The sequence below is a fragment of the Artemia sp. Qi Xiang Cuo genome, chromosome 6, assembly GCF_049724085.1.
Source record: "Artemia sp. Qi Xiang Cuo chromosome 6, ASM4972408v1, whole genome shotgun sequence".
Lineage (NCBI taxonomy): Eukaryota > Metazoa > Arthropoda > Branchiopoda > Anostraca > Artemiidae > Artemia > Artemia sp. Qi Xiang Cuo.
This window is the reverse complement of record NC_142799.1, coordinates 27,083,933-27,103,556: the sequence shown is the minus strand read 5'-3', so window position 1 is coordinate 27,103,556 and position 19,624 is coordinate 27,083,933. Positions and strand designations below refer to the sequence as shown.

Here is a 19,624-nt window from a genome sequence, read left to right as displayed (position 1 = left end):
GTCCTCATTCACCCGGATCCGTTGCCAACTGTGGCCTGTAGGCGTGGCTAATACAAAAAAGAGAAATGAACATGAAGTGGCTATATCTGGTTTTTGGAAAACAGGGAAGGCTTGATCGGATTGAGCTGAAATTTCGGAGATAAGCTCCCGGGCCATAGGAAAGCTTAACCTCTAAATTTCAGCCCGATCGGACAGCGTTAAAGGGGGGCTGTGGTGGGAAGGTGGAAACTTCCGGCCCAGTTTACCCCATGAAGATAAAGTCGGAGGAAGATGGAATTTTGCACGTTTCTTAGTTTGAGCTTGGGCTACAAAATGCAATCACCGCCGTCTCTCTGCGACCTCTAGGACCGGAAATTGCTTAACATTGTGGTGGGTCGCCTCTTTAAAGAGGCACAAGTGTGCCTTCTTGATTCAACTTGTAAATATGACAAGAAAACTTGTTAACTGACACTAATTACACATTTTTGGAGGATATTGTACTTCCAGCATAAAAATGTACTTACCAACATAAACATGTTATGATTTTTTGAAAATTGCGGTAAATTCTAAATAAAACTAGATAAAATCGCACATTCCTCTGTTAGTTAACAAAAGTTTCAATCATTCCATTAAAAAACATACAAACTGTGGAATGATAAGGAATGACAATGTCATTGTTGTTTATTTCAACGTTTCTGGAGCATTCATTAGCTCCGTCTTATGAGTCATTGGATTTCATAAGTTATTCTTTTTCTTCTGGAAGATTTGGAAAACTTTTTTCTCTGTGGGACCTTTTCTGTTGGTCGTTCACGAGTAAATGGCGAGAAAAGCTGAAAATACTGGAAAATTCCGAAATATCGTTTTCGATATCGATATTTACGTTTCGATATTAGATATCGATATTTCGTCCGATATATAGATATATCAATATCGATATCGAATATCGCCCAACACTAAAAAAAACCACGTTTGCTCAGAGTTGTTTTATTTATTTGTTTAGTCTTAATTTTCTAACTTTGTTTTTTAATACAGTCATTTAGATTAAACCAGGTTTAAAGGGACCATATTAGTAGCAACTCTTGCCTTAAAAACCTGCTTATGCTCACATGATTTCTTTTAGTCTGGTCATTCAGATTTAGGCTAGACCCTACTTTTTGTGAAGTCATTAAGTCGTTTATTTTGGCTTCATCCACTTCCCAGGTGCTCCATCTGGTAAAGTTGTACGAAATCATATTATTGAGCTAGGAATAAAGTGAATACACTATTTGATGCCTTTTTTTTTATGCTGATTACAAATATATTGCTCATTTATAGTGAAATTTCTTTCAGCCCCCCCCCCTATAGCCGAGCTACCTACCCTACCCCTAAAGTGACATAGATCGGGGGGGGGGCGGAAACTTATTTTCGAAAGAAATGCTTATTATATTTGTTATAAGCCTAAAAAAGGGCATTGAAGTTAAAAGCAAATGTATACAGGACAGTGAAAAAAACTTGATTACAATAGAAGGTTGAGAATGATACAACACTTGAGAAGGACTAGCAAGACTTGGCTGTATACCCAGAGTTTTTGGTAAATTTGTAGGTGGCACTATAATTTAGCCAGGATGAAAGTGAAAACATCATTTGATGCCTTTTTTATGCTCTTTCATAATTCAATAAATGCTCAAATTGCATCTTAAGCTCTTAAAAGGGCCCCAAAAGTATTTTATATGAATTATGAAAGAACATAAAAAAAGGATCTTTCAACCTAGCTAAATTATATGGCCCACTACAAAGTTACCCTGAAATTTACCTACCCACACCCCCCTAATATGCAAATTTATACCCTGAATTGGAATATACCCTGGATTGTTGATGGCAAAGTTTTGAATCACAAAATTCAGGGCTATTTTTGTCAACAACATTTGAAAAACTTGAAACATTAAGAAAATGGTTTATATTTGAATTGTTCAATAAATGAGGTTTGAATTGATATAAATAAGTATTTTTGGAATATATTATTCTTGAACATCTTATTTATAAACTAGAGATATGTTTTTAACAACTTTTCAATAACTTAACTAGTGTTTATAACTTCTTTGTGAGATTACAAAAATGAAATATCTTTGGGGCCCCTTTAAGGGCTCAAGATGCAATTTGCAACAGAAGCAATTATTGAATTATAAAAGAGCATAAAGAAGGACATCAAATGATGTTTACACTTTCATCCTAGCTAAATTATTGTGCCACCTGCAAATTTACTGAGTTTTTTACCCCGGACAGGAGTGCTTTTGAAGATACTGGGATAGTTCATTCAAGTAGAGAGATTTCAATCAGATTTATCAAGATTTTTCCAACATCATTGTCAGCAACTTGGACCATCTTGTTTTGACAGCTAAGCTCAGAGTCAAGCTGAGATCTCAATGTATCAGTTCCATAGACAACATTTTAGAATCCTGCTTGAAAGGTTGACTACTTTGTCAATTTTCAGCAATTTTGCTCCTTACTTCAGCCTCTTTAAAAAAAAGGATTTCAGTTGATGATATTGAGCTAGCAACAATTTTTTTTCCAAATCAAGAGAGACCTCCAGATTCTATTGCTTTTTAAGCAGAGCTTGAAGTTTTGTTCCAGTTTTGCCATGGTGCTGCTTGCTTCAGAGAAGTCTTAGGTAAAGAATATTGCTGGCAACATCAGCTTAAGCAAGCTAATTGCCTTCATAAATTGGCTGCAACAACAACTATTGCAGTTGCTGCTCCCAAAATAACATTTGGCAGGCTCAAGTTTGTTAATAATTTGTTTAGAACTGCCGTGGTTAATGCTTGGCTACATTCCCTCATGTTGGTGGCAAATGAGAAAGACCTCACTGATCCCATTGACTTAAGCAAGATTGTCCAGTGGTGGTCCACTTTGAAGAACAGGCAAATAGAAATATAGTAGAATAAAATGATAAAAGATTAATATTATAGTAAATTTTTGCAAGTCATATAATGTGATCTTAGAGTCATTTAAACAATGGGATCTTTCCCCCCCCCCCCTCCTAGCCTTGGTGCTTGAAGCCACCTCTGCCTGAAACCTCTAAATAGTTCTTGGAGCAAAACACTGATGTCATTTTGTGGAATTTCAGGCTCTTTTTAAAAATCCTTGGGATTTTTTCAAAATAACATTTTACTATTACAATTAAGGAAAACAATAATTATTATTCCTAAGTCAGCTACAGATGACAATTTTTTTCACTAGACTGTTAATTTAAAAACACATTTTAAACTTTTGGGGGGTATGAGCTGTTTTGAACGCCTTCTAGGACTCAAAATCTGATTTCTCCAAGAAGCAATTATTGATTTGGAACGAATAAAAAATACATCAATTGATGTATGATGGCTGGCACCAGGGGTGGATCTCCAGCATTTTTATTGGGGGGGGGGCAGGAGAGGTCCATATCCACATAGTCAAGGGACATAGGATATATAATAATCTTTCTCTTCACATTACTGGGGGGGCAACTACCCCCCCCCTTGCCACCCCCATATGACGCCCCTGGCTGGCACCACCCACCCTCCACAGAAATTTTAGTATTACTAATGGTCCTAAGGTGAAACTTCCAGGGGTTGTTGAAAGGGATGTTGGACTAAATCAAAAAGCACTATGTGCATGCCATGATAAAGGAAAAAAGACATGGAGCCCCTTGCCCTTTTCTTAGGCATTGCATGGCATGTGAAAAGTGTTTTCATTTGTGACATACAAGATTACATTCATGTTTTTGCTTCCACAAAATACATAGGCAGCTTGTGCTTGCTGCAATTCTTTTGTAAATTTGGGAAATTTACTGGAACAGTGAGACAGGTGATACCAGAAACTTTGTTTTCACTTACACAAGATTATTGGTTTTTATGTTTTTGTTTTATTTATTAAACTGTCGGTGCTGATATACTCTAAGTATTGTTCAAAACCCTAAAAACAGGAGTTTTTTTAGGATTATATGCACTTAAAGACTTGTCTTTTCATTATGTTCCTAAATATATAAAATCCACTAAGTTTCAGTCAAACATCAACAGTTAAGGGCCTCAGAAAATATGCTCTATTTTTGTAAAAGGGGCAAAGCAACACAAAGAGGGTGAACAGTTTACAGGTAAAAAATTCAAAACCCTAAAAAAGGAGTTTTGACAAAAATATATACACTTAAAGAATTGTATTTTCATTATGTTCCTAAACATATTAAATCCATTAATTTCAAGTCACCCATCAAAAGTTAACAGCCTTAGAAAATATGCTCTATTTTCAAAAAACAGAAAAATCAACCCAAAAAGGGGGAGCAGTTTAGATGAAAAATTATACTATCACAAGAGAAATATGTTGTAGAAGTTTCAAGTCCTTGTCTGAATGTATATAAAAATTTTAACTTCTTATGCAAGGAGGGTTAGGAATGCATTTTTTTTTTTTTTTTTTTTTTTTTAAGGTTTATTGTATAAAACCAATGGTTTTATCATATTTTAAGAACTACTACTAACAACTTACTGCAGCACCAAGCGACTTGAGACTAACACAACTTAGGGCACTTCTACTCCATCCCACTCTATTCAAATCTTGCCTCTTTAAACCCTCCAAAAAAGTCCCAATTTTCTTCCCAAATCCTTTCTTTGGCCTCTTCTCATCCCATTTGGGGACAAACTGCTTTTGAAAAATGGGGCATTGTTTCAACAAAAAGCATGAAACATGAATTTCAGCCTTTTTTTCCTTGCAGAAACCAACACATACTTTCTCTAGTTGCAGCTGATTCATTAAAATTTAGAAATTCCATGTTTTATCATCTTTGTATGTCTCAGTGTTGTCCTTACCAAATAGTTCCACCTAAAAATTGAAATTTTGACCTTGTTTTGCCATTGTATTGAACTTGGATACAAAAATATGATAAGCACATTTGATTGCAGTATCTTAAGATAAATTATTTTGTTGTGTACACAAAAAAAACCTTTGCCAGCTGATCTTTAATCTTTCCCAAAAATCTTTGGGATCTGCAGAATTTTCAAAACAAGGATATGAACAAAGAGCATTTGTATTACAGAAGGTATTTTGGACAGTAGTATTTCTTCTAAGCCATCTATCCACTGTGTATTGTTTAATGGAAAGCCATGAGCTAGGCATGTTTGTTTTTATGTTGCATAACAAATATGACTCACAGTAAGGAGAGCTTCAAATTTTGTTGTATCCTTCACATGATAGAGAATTGTTTTCCCATTCCATTTAAAGTTTTCAGACATTTCCCAGTAATAGTAAAATTCTGGTTTGTTTTCATTTGTTTCAACACCTGATTTTATTCAAAATATGCTTCTAACATCAACCCTTGTTGTCTAATGTCCATCAAATCTTCTTGAGCTTGGCTGATATCTTGCATTTGGTTTTGTCCAGGTAAATGAATATTCAAACATTAAACAACATGGTACTTTCTTTGAATATTTTTAACCAAGCATGCTTCAATTAGTATAATGCCGCATTTTTCTACATAAGTGTCTGCTTCATTGTAAACCAGACACTGTTGCTTTTTGCCAATCTTTATTGAAGTACAAACATGTCCTTTGTAGATATATTTATATAAATGATTAACTGGATGTATCGTGCCAACATATTCAACATTAATGTGACATTGAAATTTTTTCAGTAAATAAGCATTATATGTGGCGACATCACAATTGTCTTGTGTAACTGGTCATTATTGGAGTCTCTTTGATAAGCAGCAAGGTCATGCGAAAATTCCTTTTTTATTCCTTTTGTATGATTTGAACAATGGTGAGACTTGAACATCAGAGCAACTTGAACTTCACAGGAGGAGTCCTTTAGCCACCGTGCAGTAGTAACTCAATAGCAAATGCATTTGTGATACCATATTCCACATTTTTGAAAATCAGCTATATTTGCATATGCTGCCATCTTTCCAAATATCTTTTTTTATCCAAATCATTGATTATTTTGTCAAGTTTTTGTTTTGGAACTTGAGCAAGAAGATTAGGACGTTCTTGAGTGGACTGCTCTATGATAAATATATTATCAGCAGGTATAATATGTTCTGCTTCTTTAATTTCTGGCCAATCAGGATTGCTGGTCTTAAATTTGAAATCACACTTTTCATATAAATGATGTCACATAGCTATTGGACTCATCTTGAGAAGATCCTTACATTAGATTTCTATTAAATGAAGACAAAAAGAAACTCATTTTGCATAGAGACTAAAATTAAAACTTTTTGTTCTTAGGATAACCCTGCACTGCAAATGTGCATTAAATAAAAAAAAAAGCTTAAAACCTTTGAAATATTTGAACAGTTTTTTAGTCTGCCATATTAAATTCAAAAAATAAACTGGAATAAACATAAATAAGTAGAAAATAGAAAACGTAACATTGTAAGTATTTAATAGTAAGTATAACACAAGTATTAAAAAAAATTCTTAGGATAACCCTGCAAATGTGCATTAAATCAAATTGCATTTTATTTTAATATTTTCTTTTGTTACATAAAAAAGGCAATAGATTTATCGATTTTCTTTCTAATGAGCCCCAGAATAATCTCTATATGATGTTTTAGGGCCCCACTAGCAGTAACACAAACAATAAAGAATTAAAAAGAAGAAGTCACATCACTGCTACCCTTCTAAAATGGTGATTCACCTTGTTTTTCAAGATGAATATGAGTCAGGGGATGTATTTCTTCTGTATGATGTTTTTAGCTATGAAGATTCCAATGGTATGGTTTTCATTTTGATCTGATACCATTTTTAAGGCTTGTTATCAAAATTCCCATGGATCTGTTTTTGTAATACATTTTTACCATTACAATTAACTAAAATAAATAAAAGTTACCGTTCTGAATCAGCTTCAAACTTGAGATTTTTCTTAATTTGAAAGTTAAATGAAACTCGGAGAGGAAAGAAACTAACAAAATGAAAAATAAAATAAAAAAGGGTGAAAAACGAGGATTTTGTCAGCCAGTGGCGAACCATGAAGAAGAAGAAATAAGCAAATATTTCGACAAGGACCTCCGCCAAGTCGTCCTCAGTGCTAAACAAAAAAGAAGAAGAAAAAAAACGAAAATCTAACCTTTCGAAGTTTACCCGACCAAGAGAGAAAAGACACTAAATAGGTTGAAACGTAAAGAAGGTGGAAGAATTCGATGTATTTTGCAAGTTTCTAAGAAATTAAACTGACAAATAAGATTTGCATGTTTTTTTTACACAATTTAAAAAATATAAAACAATATTGGTCCAATGCTCCCCGTAAGCTTGACGTAAATACAGTCTTAGACCACACTGACTATACATGACAAATGAAACTCAGAGAGGAGAGAAAATAACAAAATGAAAAATAAAATAAAAAAAGGTGATATAACGAGGATTTTGTCAGCCAGTGGCGAACCATGAAGAAGAAGAAATAAGCAAATATTTCGACAAGGACCTCCGCCAAGTCGTCCTCAGTGCTAAACAAAAAAGAAGAAGAAGAAGAAAAAAACGAAAATCTATCCTTTCGATAGATTTTTAGAAGTTTACCCGACAAAGACAGAACAAACACTAAATAGGTTGAAACGTAAAGAAAGTGGAAGAATTCGACGTCTTTTGCAGGTTTCTAAGAAATTAAACTGACAAATAAGATTTGCATATTTTTTAACACAATTAAAAATATCTAGAACAATATTGATCCAATACTCTCCGTAAGCTTGACGTAAATACAGTCTTAGACCACAATGGCCAAACAAATGAAACTCAGAGAAGAAAGAAACTAACAAAATGAAAAATAAAATAAAAAAGGGTGAAAAAACGAGGATTTTGTCAGCCAGTAGCGATCCATGAAGAAGAAGAAATAAGCAAATATTTCGACAAGGACCTCCGCCAAGTCGTCCTCAGTGCTAAAAAAAAGAAGAAAAAGAAAAAAAAACGAAAATTCTAACTTTTCCAAGTTTACCCGACAAAGAAAGAACAGACACTAAATAGGTTGAAACGTAAAGAAGGTGGAAGAATTCGATGTCTTTTGCAAGTTTCTAATAAATTAAACTGACAAATAAGATTTGCATGTTATTTAACACAATTTAAAAAATCTAAAACAATATTGGTCCAAAGCTCTCCGTAAGCTTGACGTAAATACAGTCTTAGACCACACTGGCTATACATGACAAATGAAACTCAGAGAAGAAAGAAACTAACAAAATGAAAAATAAAAGAGGGTGAAAAAACGAGGATTTTGTTAGCCAGTGGCGAACCATGAAGAAGAAGAAATAAGCAAATATTTTGACAAGGACCTCCGCCAAGTCGTCCTCAGTGCTAAACAAAAAAGAAGAAGAAAAAAAAACGAAAATCTAACATTTCCTAGCCACTCTGGCATAAGTGGTAATCATCAGGTTGATGAAATAGCAAAAAATGCTATAAATATTGACCAGCCAAGTGGGAGACCAATCCCAATTAGAGATATTTACCGATGGAGGCTATCAGATATTAATTTCAGTAAAAGTAATCCTATCCTTTCCCCCTTTCCCAATAAGTATCTTTCTAAAATTTATCATAGAATTCGTTCTGGAACAAATGGACTAAATTTTCTTGCATTCTCATATAAGTTTTCTAATTCAAGTGGTTCAATTCCCGTGTCTCCTCTTTGCAGGCATTGTAATATGAATAATGAAACAATTGACCATTGCCTATTTGAATGTAATATGCTGACGTCTGCACAACATACCTTGCTTTGGAAACTGTTAAAATGCTTCAAATACCACAAAATCTCACTATCAGCCAAGAGCCTAGCCAACTATACCTGCTAACAGAGCACAGAAATTGATATCTATCATCCTATATTTGAACTCCTTGAGTCAAAAGATTTACTGAAAGATATCTGAGAATAAGAGACAACCAAGCCAGTAGCTCTGTTGCCCACAGAGTGAAGCAAAAAGAAAAGGGCTAAATAGTATCAACTGAATAGCTCGCCTGCTGTGAATTAGAAGAAGAAGAAGAACCTTTCGAAGTTTGCCCGACAAAGACAGAACAGACTTTAAATAGGTTGAAACGTAAAGAAGGTGGAAGAATTCGATGTCTTTTGCAAGTTTCTAAGAAATTAAACTGACAAATAAGATTTGCATGTTTTTTAACACAATTTAAAAAATCTAAAACAATATTGGTCCAATGCTCCCCGTAAGCTTGACGTAAATACAGTCTTAGACCACACTGGCTATACATGACAAGTGAAACTCAGAGAGGAAAGAAACTAACAAAATGAAAAACAAAATAAAAAAAGGGTGAAAAAACGAGGATTTTGTCAGCCAGTGGTGAACCATGAAGAAGAAGAAATAAGCAAATATTACGACAAGGACCTCCGCCAAGTCGTCCTCAGTGCTAAACAAAAAAAAAGAAGAAAAAAAACGAAAATCTAACCTTTCGAAGTTTACCTGACAAAGACAGAACTGACACTAAATAGGTTGAAACGTAAAGAAGGTGGAAGAATTCGATGTCTTTTGCAGGTTTCTAAGAAATTAAACTGACAAATAAGATTTGCATGTTTTTAACACAATTTTAAAAATCTAAAACAATATTGGTCCAATGCTCCCCGTAAGCTTGACGTAAATATAGTCTTAGACCACACTGGCTATACATGACAAATGCAACTCAGAGAGGAAAGAAACTAACAATATGAAAAATAAAATAAGAAAGGGTGAAAAAACCAGGATTTTGTCAGCTAGTGGCGAACCATGAAGAAGAAGAAATACGCAAATATTTCGAAAAGGACCTCCGCCAAGTCGTCCTCTGTTCTAAACAAAAAAGAAGAAGAAAAAAAAACACGAAAATCTAACCTTTCGAAGTTTACCCGACAAAGACAGAACAGACACTAAATAGGTTGAAACGTAAAGAAGGTGGAAGAATTCGATGTCTTTTGCTAACAAATTGAAAAATAAAATAAAAAAGGGTGAAAAAACGAGGATTTTGTCAGCCAGTGGCGAACCATGAAAAAGAAGAAATAAGCAAATATTTCGACAATATTTTGTTACTTTCTTTCCTCTCTGAGTTTCATTTGTCATGTATAGCCCAGTGTGGTCTAAGAATGTATTTACGTCATGCTTATGGGGAGCATTGGACCAATATTGTTTTATATTTTTAAAATTGTGTTAAAAACATGCAAATCTTATTTGTCAGTTCAATTTATTAGAAACCTGAATAAGACATCGAATTCTTCCACCTTTTTTACGCTTCAACCTATTTAGTGTCAGTTCTGTCTTTGTCGGGTAAACTTCAAAAGGATAGATTTTCGCTTTTTTTCTTCTTCTTCTTCTTTTTTGTTTAGCACTGATGACGACTTGGCGGAGGTCCTTGTCGAAATATTCGCGTATTTCTTCTTCTTCATTGTTCGCCACAGGCTGACAAAATCATCGTTTTTTCACCTTCTTTGATTTTGTTTTTCATTTTGTTATTTTATCTCTTTTCTGAGTTTCACTTGTCATGTATAGCCAGTGTGGTCTAAGAATGTATTTACGTCAAGCTTACGGGGAGCATTGGACCAGTATTGTTTTAGATTTTTTAAAGTGTGTTAAAAAAAACATGCCAATCTTATTTGTCAGTTTAATTTCTTAGACACTTGCAAAAGACATCGAATTTTTCCACCTTCTTTACGTTTCAACCTATTTAGTGTCTGTTCTGTCTTTGTCGGGTAGACTTCGAAAGGTTAGATTTTCGTTTTTTTCTTCTTCTTTTTTGTTTAGCACTGAGGACGACCTGGCGGAGGTCCTTGTAGAAATATTCTCTTATTTCTTCTACTTCATGGTTCGCCACTGGCTGACAAATCTATCGTTTTTTCATCTATTTTGATTTTATTTTTCATTTTGTTATTTTATCTCTTTTCCGGGTTTCATTTGTCATGTATAGTTAGTGTGGTCTAAGACTGTATTTAATTTGAAAGTTCTTTCACAACGCGTTTTAAATTTTGGTTACATTGGAGTGTGCTTTGTTTTTTACTAGGTTGCCATGCATTTGGCAACCATGATAGTAGGAAAAGGTATTATGGTTCTGGGGGGACTTTTATGGGGTTACCAACTTCCCCTAGTTGATGTACTGCTATAAGGTATGGTCTTATTGGGTCATGGTATTAAATTGGGGTTTTTCCCTACTTGAGAAACAAATATGGTTTACTTGTGACACGTGTCTTTGATGTTTCTGGATCTTTCAGTCATGTTGCAAAATTTTTAAATATCCTGGTTTCAACTGCTTATAAAGCATGAATGTGTATTTTTTCTGCAACTTTTAAAGTATGTCACTATTTCCAAGCTATTTTTCATAAGAGATATTTCCTCTATTTGCTCAATCATCTAGTGGGCTTATGGTGACTTTTACCCCAACATCACAATTCTTGCACTCATATTAAAAGATGTCACAGAATCAAACTAAATATAAAGTGTGATAGTCAGAAGTAATTCTTTGGTCATACATGGCATGTGGGCATGTATGACCCTCTTGGGCAATGTCGCTCATACTCCAACCTCCAATTATTCAAATTTGGTTGCATAAACTTAATATTGCAGTTCTCTGGGGCCTTCTATATAAGAGTGTTGTTTTGTCTTCTATATAAGAGTGTTGTATTTTCCATAACAGATACTTCCTCTATTTGCTCAATCATCTTGTGGGCTTTTGGTGACTTTTACCCCAACATCACAATTCTTGCACTCAAATTAAAAGATGTCACTGAATCAAACTAAATATAAAGTATGATATAACAAAACTATTATACCAGGGATAAGGCTCTGTAGAGAACAAAGAAATGGGGAAGAAATGAGGTGTTTACAGTATACATAACAAGTCTAGACATATAGTCAGAAGTAATTCTTTGGTCATACATGGAATGTGGGCATATATGACCCTCTTGGGCAACGTCGCTCATACTCCAATCTCCAATTATTCAAATTGGGTTGCATAAACTTAATATTGCATTTCTCTGGGGCCTTCTATATAAGAGTGTTGTTTTGTGATGTAAGATTATCCCTTTAACATATGATTTAAAGTTTTGGCTCTTTAAAAAGGTTTTGTTTTGGCATATAAACAGCTTGTACAGAGGCCATGCCCTTTTGATCTATTTTATGTGTCAGCATGGAGTTTCACATTTCTTTTAGCCTTATTTAATAGTAATCCTACTCCAAGAGGAGCGCCTTAGCTCCGCCTTCGAGTTCAACTGAGAGACACACACGTGCAATCGCATCGATTGACCAAAACAACACCAGTTGACATTAGCTTTCGCTTTGATTGAGACCAAATTAAATAAAGAGTGATAATGAAATAGTGATTGGATTATTGGACAATTTATTTGATGAGGATTATGATCGTGGAAGGCCATATGAAGCTAACTCGCGTCGCAGAATACTCTCAAGTGAGAGTGATAGTGATCAAACAAATGGCCCTCGGAGCCCAGAGTTTCAAACTCGTGCTCGATATGGCTCTCGGAGCCCTGAAATTAGTTTTAGGAACGAAAAATCTTGCTCTTGGAGCCCCATGAAATTTCATGACACAAAACTGAAGGCTTCTCCAGAAAAGCACAAAGGTAAAAGGTTAAAAGAAAACACATCAAATGACGCTCTACTCAAGAAGATTTCTGAAGAACGCTCTGGTACCAAAGAGGGTCCCAAGATCCATAAGAAACTTGCCAAAGTTGCAAATAGAGCTTTATCTGAGCCTTTGGAAATAGGGAAGCTAAAAGATTTATTTGAGTGCCACCCTAGGCCTGCAAATACTGAAAAAATTATTGTTCCAAAGGTGAATAGTGAAATTGGGGCTACTCTCTCATCACAGGCTAGACAGAGGGATGCAAAGGCACTTCAAGTGCAGTGGACAGTTTTTCACTTAACATTTTATGTTATAGAGGCAGCAAATGTGATTCTTGAGCTTGAAAATGAGCATATCAAAGAAAAGTATGTCAAAAACCTAAAAGATGCAGTTCACATGCTTGACCTCCCCAATTATGATCTTAGTCTAAAAAGGCGTCATGCGATAAAATTTGAAGTGAGCCGAGATCCCAGTGTAGCATCAGCTTTATGCGCTCCTGAAGTCAAAGTCACGGAGTTTCTTTTTGGCAAAGATGTTGAGAAAACAACGTCTAAAGCCAAATCCGTTGTGGATTTGAAAAAATTATTTGAAAGACCAAAAAACATGCAATGGGGGGCCTACCGTTATCGCCGATGGCACAACGAGGCCCCCCGTCCAAATTATTTCAGAAGGCAGGGCCAGGACCGTCAGTAGAGGTCCAAATTCTAGAAAAGGGATCGCAAATAGCTGGTTATTACTATTTAACATACCCCGCCCTTGATTTTTATGATTTTGTTGTGAATTTTAATAGGTAGTCACAACATTTGGCTGATAACTTTAAAGTGGGGAGAATTAGTAAGTACGTCTTAAAATAGCAGTCAATAACCAGTGATTTGAATATTTTGAATATTGTAGCCTCAGGCTATAAGATTGAAATTTGAGAAAACACCACTAAAAGCTTTGAAAACAAAGAACAAAAGTTTTATGTTTGAAGAAATATAGGCTAAAAGAAAAGAACCTGGTACTTTAGTGTATAAAGGTGTTACGGTTAAAGTGCCCAAGTTCAAACATAAAGGAAATACTTTGTATTTCTTCCGTTTTTACAGTCTCGAAGAAAAACGCGTCTTCTTGGTTTATTCTGAATCTTAAAAAACGAAACGAAAGCATTAAATATTATCATTTTAAAATGGAAAGTGTTCATTCTGTGGTTCTTTTAATGACAAAACATTGCTACATGACCTCTATTGACCTAGTCGATTTTTATTATTCATGCCCTGTTGACTTTGATGATCAAATGTGGCTTTTTTTTGAAGTAGACGTTTGTCATGCATTCACTTCAATGCCAAATGGCTTATCATCTGCCCCAAGGGTTTTTACGAAACTTATGAAACCCTTCTTCTCCCCGCTTCGAAGAAAAGGGTATTTGTCAGTGGTGTATTTAGATGATTCTCTCCTTCCAGGAAGGTCATATTTAGAATGTAAAAACAATGTCTATGAAACCGCAAAATTACTGTCAGAGCTGGGGTTTGTGATTCACCCGGAAAAGTCAATTTTTATCTCAAGCCAACAAATAGAATTTCTGGGTTTTATGTTAGATTCATGATCAATGTGTATTTTCCTGCTGGAAAGAAAAATTAAAAAGGTTTTAGATTTGGTTTCAAAAATTCTTAGTCAAGAATTGACTACGGTTCAAGAAGTGGCCGAAACTCTAGGCGTTCTTGTTTCAACATTCCCAGCTGTGGAATTAGGCCTTTATATTACCGGAAAGCGGAATTGTTGAAAACTCAAGCACTAAAGTACGCGAGGGGTGATTTTACGGCAAGGGCTAATTTTAACATCCGATGTAAATTCGGAACTTCAATGGTGGTTGGATATTTCCAATCATGCTTCTAAAGCAATTGACAAATATTTGTGTAGTGATGCATCGAACTTAGGTTGGGCCACACGGTCTGCCTCAACGTCCCACCTTAAAGCAAGAGGAGTTGACGCGGATCAAATCGTAAAATATGTAGGCTGGACAAATGCCAAAACGTTTGCAAGGTTCTATAATAAACCAATTGAAAATGGTCAGCAGTTACCTGTCTTTTGAATTTACTCATTGTACTTGATCATATTTGAAATAGCTACAACAGCCTCACTTTATGAACAGGGCTATTATTGATCATTAGTGTTTGTTTAGCTCATGCTGAGCTTTAAAATCTCAGTTGAACTCGAAGGTGGAGCTAAGGCGCTCCTCTTGGAGTAGAATTGATAAATTAAACGAAAACTTTTGGAAGCCACTAAACCAAGCTCAAAGAAACCAAACAAAGCTGGGAGGTACTAAAAGGACTAGAAGAAGTCAAAGAGATAAAGGAATGTGGCAGGTCTATGGCATTTACCAGGGTCTAAAGGAAGCTCAGAGCATCTAAAGGAACTTCAATGTTTAAAAAAATCAGATGGGTTTAATGAAATACAGAGAAACTACATTAACTGGGTAAAAATTATGAAAATAGTTTTATATTCAAAGGGATTCGAGAAAGTTGGAAGGGAAAAAGACTGTCAGAATCCACAAAACCAAGCTCGAAGGAACCAAATAGAGCTGGGGGGGGGGGTAAAAACGAAACAAAGAAATGCTGTTGAAAAAACTTACTGATACAAAAAGAGGAGTAAAAAGTCTTGGACAATCAAAAAATTTTGGGAGGACTATGATATTTACTTGAGTCTAAACGAAGCTGAGAGAAACTAAAGGAACTTGGAAGAATCAGAGAAAATCAGAAGGGGTTAAGGAAACTCAGAAGGAACTAAATCAACTCGGTAAAAACTATGAATATTGAAAGGGTTAAAAAGTCAACAGGACAAATGAAATTTGGAATAAACTGGCCCCTCCTCCATGTTGTTACACCTGGGTTTGAACTCTAGGTGGTACATTAGCAAGCTGAGATCAAACCCACAGTGCCGCCTCTGGGTGTAATTGTACAACTTTCACTTTGAATTTCATTATTAAAAACCTGTAAATTTCTAGAACATCACTATTTCATTTTTGCATGCAAAGACTTTCTTTTTTTCAAATATTAATGTTCACTCATTCTAGCAAGAAGGGGAATACACCTACTTAAACACACAATACTGGTTACAATTCCATAATTTTTTAGTTCTAACTTTACAGTTTTTTTTTATCATTTAAATGCAGGTTGACTGCAAGTTAATTTAGCCTTGTTAGGTATGTCTCTGAATATCAAATTCAAATAATTAAAATCTTTGAATTTCTGCTTTTTAACTTGTATTTCTAGAAAATGACGACATTAGCCTTAATTTCTGAGGGTTTGAATACGCCCATCTAAACCTTACAATTTTAGCCCAAAAGACTCATTTCCATTCTTGGTTTTATTAGTAAGGATTTAAAGTTTAGGTTTTAAAATTGTAGTTTAGAAGTTTAGGTTTATATTAGGAAGTCTCAGTCTTAAAGTTTTAATTTAAAAATTTACTCTTAACTTTTTAGATATTAATTTTAGTTTTTAAAGTTTGGTTTTAAAGTTATATTTTTAAAATTTTGATGTTAATATTTAAAAGTTTCAGTTTCTAATGCCAAAAGCGGAAAAATAGATATATTTGAACTGTAACTACTCTTGTCTTAAAAATTGAGTGGAATAACTTATTCTTTTTATTTTTCAGATCAATCATGTCAGGAGTCATTGTCGAATACAAAGGAGAGAGAAGATGTCTAGAACTGTCATCGGATGGTGCAAAATATTCTCGTCATTGTGCTCCTTGTCCCAATGTATTTCAGTTTTTTGTTGACATTTTTCTGCCAGAAGGTTTTCCAGAATCAGTTAGTAAGGACTATGTGCAGTACCAAATATGGGACAGTTTTCAAGCTTTATTTAGCAGCTTAAATGGGGCGTTGGCAACAAAAGCTGTTTTAACTGGGGTTGGCGTTGGAAATGCAGATGCTACAGTTCTTGGTGCCACTTTGACCTGGCTGATTAGAGATGGTACATCAATGATTGGTCGTATCTCTTTCTCTGCGTTGATTGGAAGTCAGCTTGATGCAAATTGCAAGCAGTGGCGTCTTTTTGCTGATATTCTAAATGACATTGCCATGGGATTTGAAATTGTTTCACCAATGCTAATGCCAGATTGTATGTCTTCTATATTCTGTATTGCTGGAATCTGTAAAGCTATCGTCGGTGTAGCTGGTGGGGCTACCCGGACTGCTCTCACTTATCATCAAGCACAGAAAGGGAACTTTGCAGATGTAGCTGCAAAAGATGGTAGCCAGGAGACACTTGTAAACCTATTTGCGTTAGTTCTAAACCTCCTTCTTCTTCCTATTATGGTTTCATCTACAACTACGACTCTCACTTTTTTTGTTCTTCTTTCTATTTTTCATGTGTATGCCAATTATAAAGCAGTGTCCTCTTTGCGTATTCCTCGCCTGAATCGGCACAGGCTGAACTACATTATTGAACAGTTTTCTAGAGATGGACACGTGCCTTCTGTTAACGTAGCTAATAGAAATGAGTTTTTGTTTAATTTGAGCTGTGGGAGAGAAAGACTCATGTTTGGTAAAGATATAATTATCGCCCCTTCAGTTAGCAAGTATGGATACTTAAAGGAGCTTGAAGGAATTCAGAGTGAACTATTTGCGCTTGTTAAAAATAGCAATATAAAGCAAACTGCTATTTTTTTAAGTAATAAAAGTAATGCAAAACATACCATTCAAGCTTATTATCTTGCTGCAATGAAAAACATTAGTGTGCATCCTGAGCATTTCGTCTCTAAACTGGAATCTGTGGGATGGGAAATAGATGACCAGCTGTTATTGGTTGGAGAGTATCGTTTGCAAGTGGAGAAAGACAAGATATCCTAGAGCTGAGATTTCTGTGTTTCTGGAATCTTTTTGAAATTAAGTATTTAGGAATATTCAGTATTCCCAAATAATTTTATTTGACTAGAATCTATGCGCCCCATTTTGTATTCATTTTTTGTTTTCGTATTTTGTGTCCTATTTTTCAACGCTTTTCCTATTGAATGTTAAAACAAAACCATCTGTTGAAAGATTCTGCTCTTAAAGGGATAGTAAAGGAAAGCAAAACCTATATATTTAAAAGAATTTTCTTTACATAGGAAATTATTCTGTGTTCTGCCAATGTGGCTATTTTTCTGATAATAATAAATTTTCTTTAAGCTGAAATCCAGATGAGAAACTGAGAACAGCTTGTTTTGGTGGGGGAGCATTGTTTGCAAGGAAAAAGGACAAGATATCCTAGAGCTGAGATTTCTGTGTTTCCAGAATCTATTCGAAATCAAGTTTATCTTTTGAAATCATGTGTTTGGGAATATGCAGTACACCCAAATAATCAAGTTCAACTAAAACCTCTGCACTCTTTATGTGGTATTTTGTGGTCATTTGTGTGTCTCATACCAACGGTTTTGTTATCGTATGTGAACAAGTAAATAATAATGAATATTTAACGAACTGATAAATTGAAGTCAAATATGTATGTCCAACAAATAATTAAATGTGTATCAATCAATCACTATTGATACGATTAAACTCTGCCTATAATACGTGTGAATAGGATAAAATTGTTATTTTCTTATTAGTGGATTTAGATATTATGTTTTTTCGATGTGGTAAGAATTTATTAATAAACACAGAATTAACATAAAAAGAACATTTTACTACCTCCTCTTAAAAGTAGCGCTTGTCCATGGGGGAGGTAGAAGAAACAAATCGCTGAGAGAATAAAGAACTTGGCCACCTATACCGCCAATATCACCACAATAAGTAATGTGACGCTGTTGTTTGCATATTCTGGGGATTTTGACACGAGACAGCTTTAGAACCTACTCTTTCACGAGATCGTCTAAGTCCAGCTCTGTGTTAGTGAACCTGTCAAATGGTTACCTCAGAAGAACTGGCAAAAGGGGATCGTAACCTATAAACACATTCGCAGGGACGTTATTCACTGTTCACTCTGTAGAGATAGAATATTTAAAATGACAATGGTATTGAATAAAACGTTATGATAAAGCAAAGAATAACTAGATTGATCTTGACAGAGTAACGTAAAGTGCTACAGGATCTTGGCTGGTTACGCTGACCGAAGACGATTGGTTTTGTTTCTGTCCCATCGATTAAATACTGTAATTTTCAGTGTTTCAAAAAATTAGATTTATTAGCAGTCAGCTAGGCCAAAAAAATATGACAACATTGTGGTCATAAAAGTATATAAAATTAAATAAATTTTCCTGGGAAATTGAACCCGCTGATTTTTTTTGTTTTTTTCAATGGAGACATAATTTATTCACAAAAAAAGGAAGCCCAGTAACCTGGGCTTGTATTGCCACTCCAAAAAAAAACTTACATACGTGCATTTTTGTTCCCGCTTCACAACAAAACAAAAAAATATATAAAACATGTAGAACTAGTAGAAAAAAAAATCATAAACCTGCAGGCAATGGTGTCTCAACTGCTCACGGAAGCCGAACCTTTTAACGATATCCCTAATAGAAGATGGCGTCTGAGACTGCAGCATCGGAAGAATATGACGAGCAGAGAAAGCAGACCTTGCAAACAATCTAATCGGCATTCTATACGTACCAACCTATTTCGGTAGATGCCCATGGACATCAACAGCTGTCTCAAACATGACAAAGACACATTGCAGCAATATTATTAATAATATCATACATTAGTTGAAGCTTATAAAATAAGCACAACCCTGAAAACGGTAAAATATAGATTCAAGGATAAATATTTTTAACTGAGGCCAGTCTATCAATTCCATAAATAGCACGCATAGCTGAATTCTGGAGAACACGCAAAGGTTTCAGGTGAACATAAAATGCTCCAGACCAAACAGAAAAACAGTATAGTAAATAAGTATGGACTAATGAAAAATATAAAAGACGCAAAACTTTCTCCGGGACTGACTTCTTTCACTGCCTTCTGACGTCTTACTGTCGAGTCTCCTACTGTAAGCTCTTGCAACCAGGGGTAATACGAAGGTGATTTGCCCCAGACAGCGAAACCCGATTTGCTGTGATTTACCTTCAGCTTATTTAGCCTTAGCCATTTCTTCACTTTTTCCAAATCATTACTCAGTGTCCCTAAAAGCTGACATTCGAAAATGAAGGGATATTTTATCCAGAAATGT

At 35.0% G+C, this 19,624-nt stretch overlaps 1 protein-coding gene across 1 annotated transcript; it reads left to right on the top strand.

Moving 5' to 3' along the window:
• Nucleotides 1–940: 940 nt before the first annotated feature.
• LOC148951059 (RUS family member 1) lies at nucleotides 941–18,391 on the top strand. Its single transcript, XM_089090115.1, has 2 exons — nucleotides 941–957; nucleotides 16,134–18,391. Exon 2 carries the CDS (start codon nucleotides 16,141–16,143, stop codon nucleotides 17,329–17,331), a length of 1,191 nt encoding a protein of 396 aa, XP_088946241.1. The 5' UTR covers nucleotides 941–957; nucleotides 16,134–16,140; the 3' UTR covers nucleotides 17,332–18,391.
• Nucleotides 18,392–19,624: the final 1,233 nt, after the last annotated feature.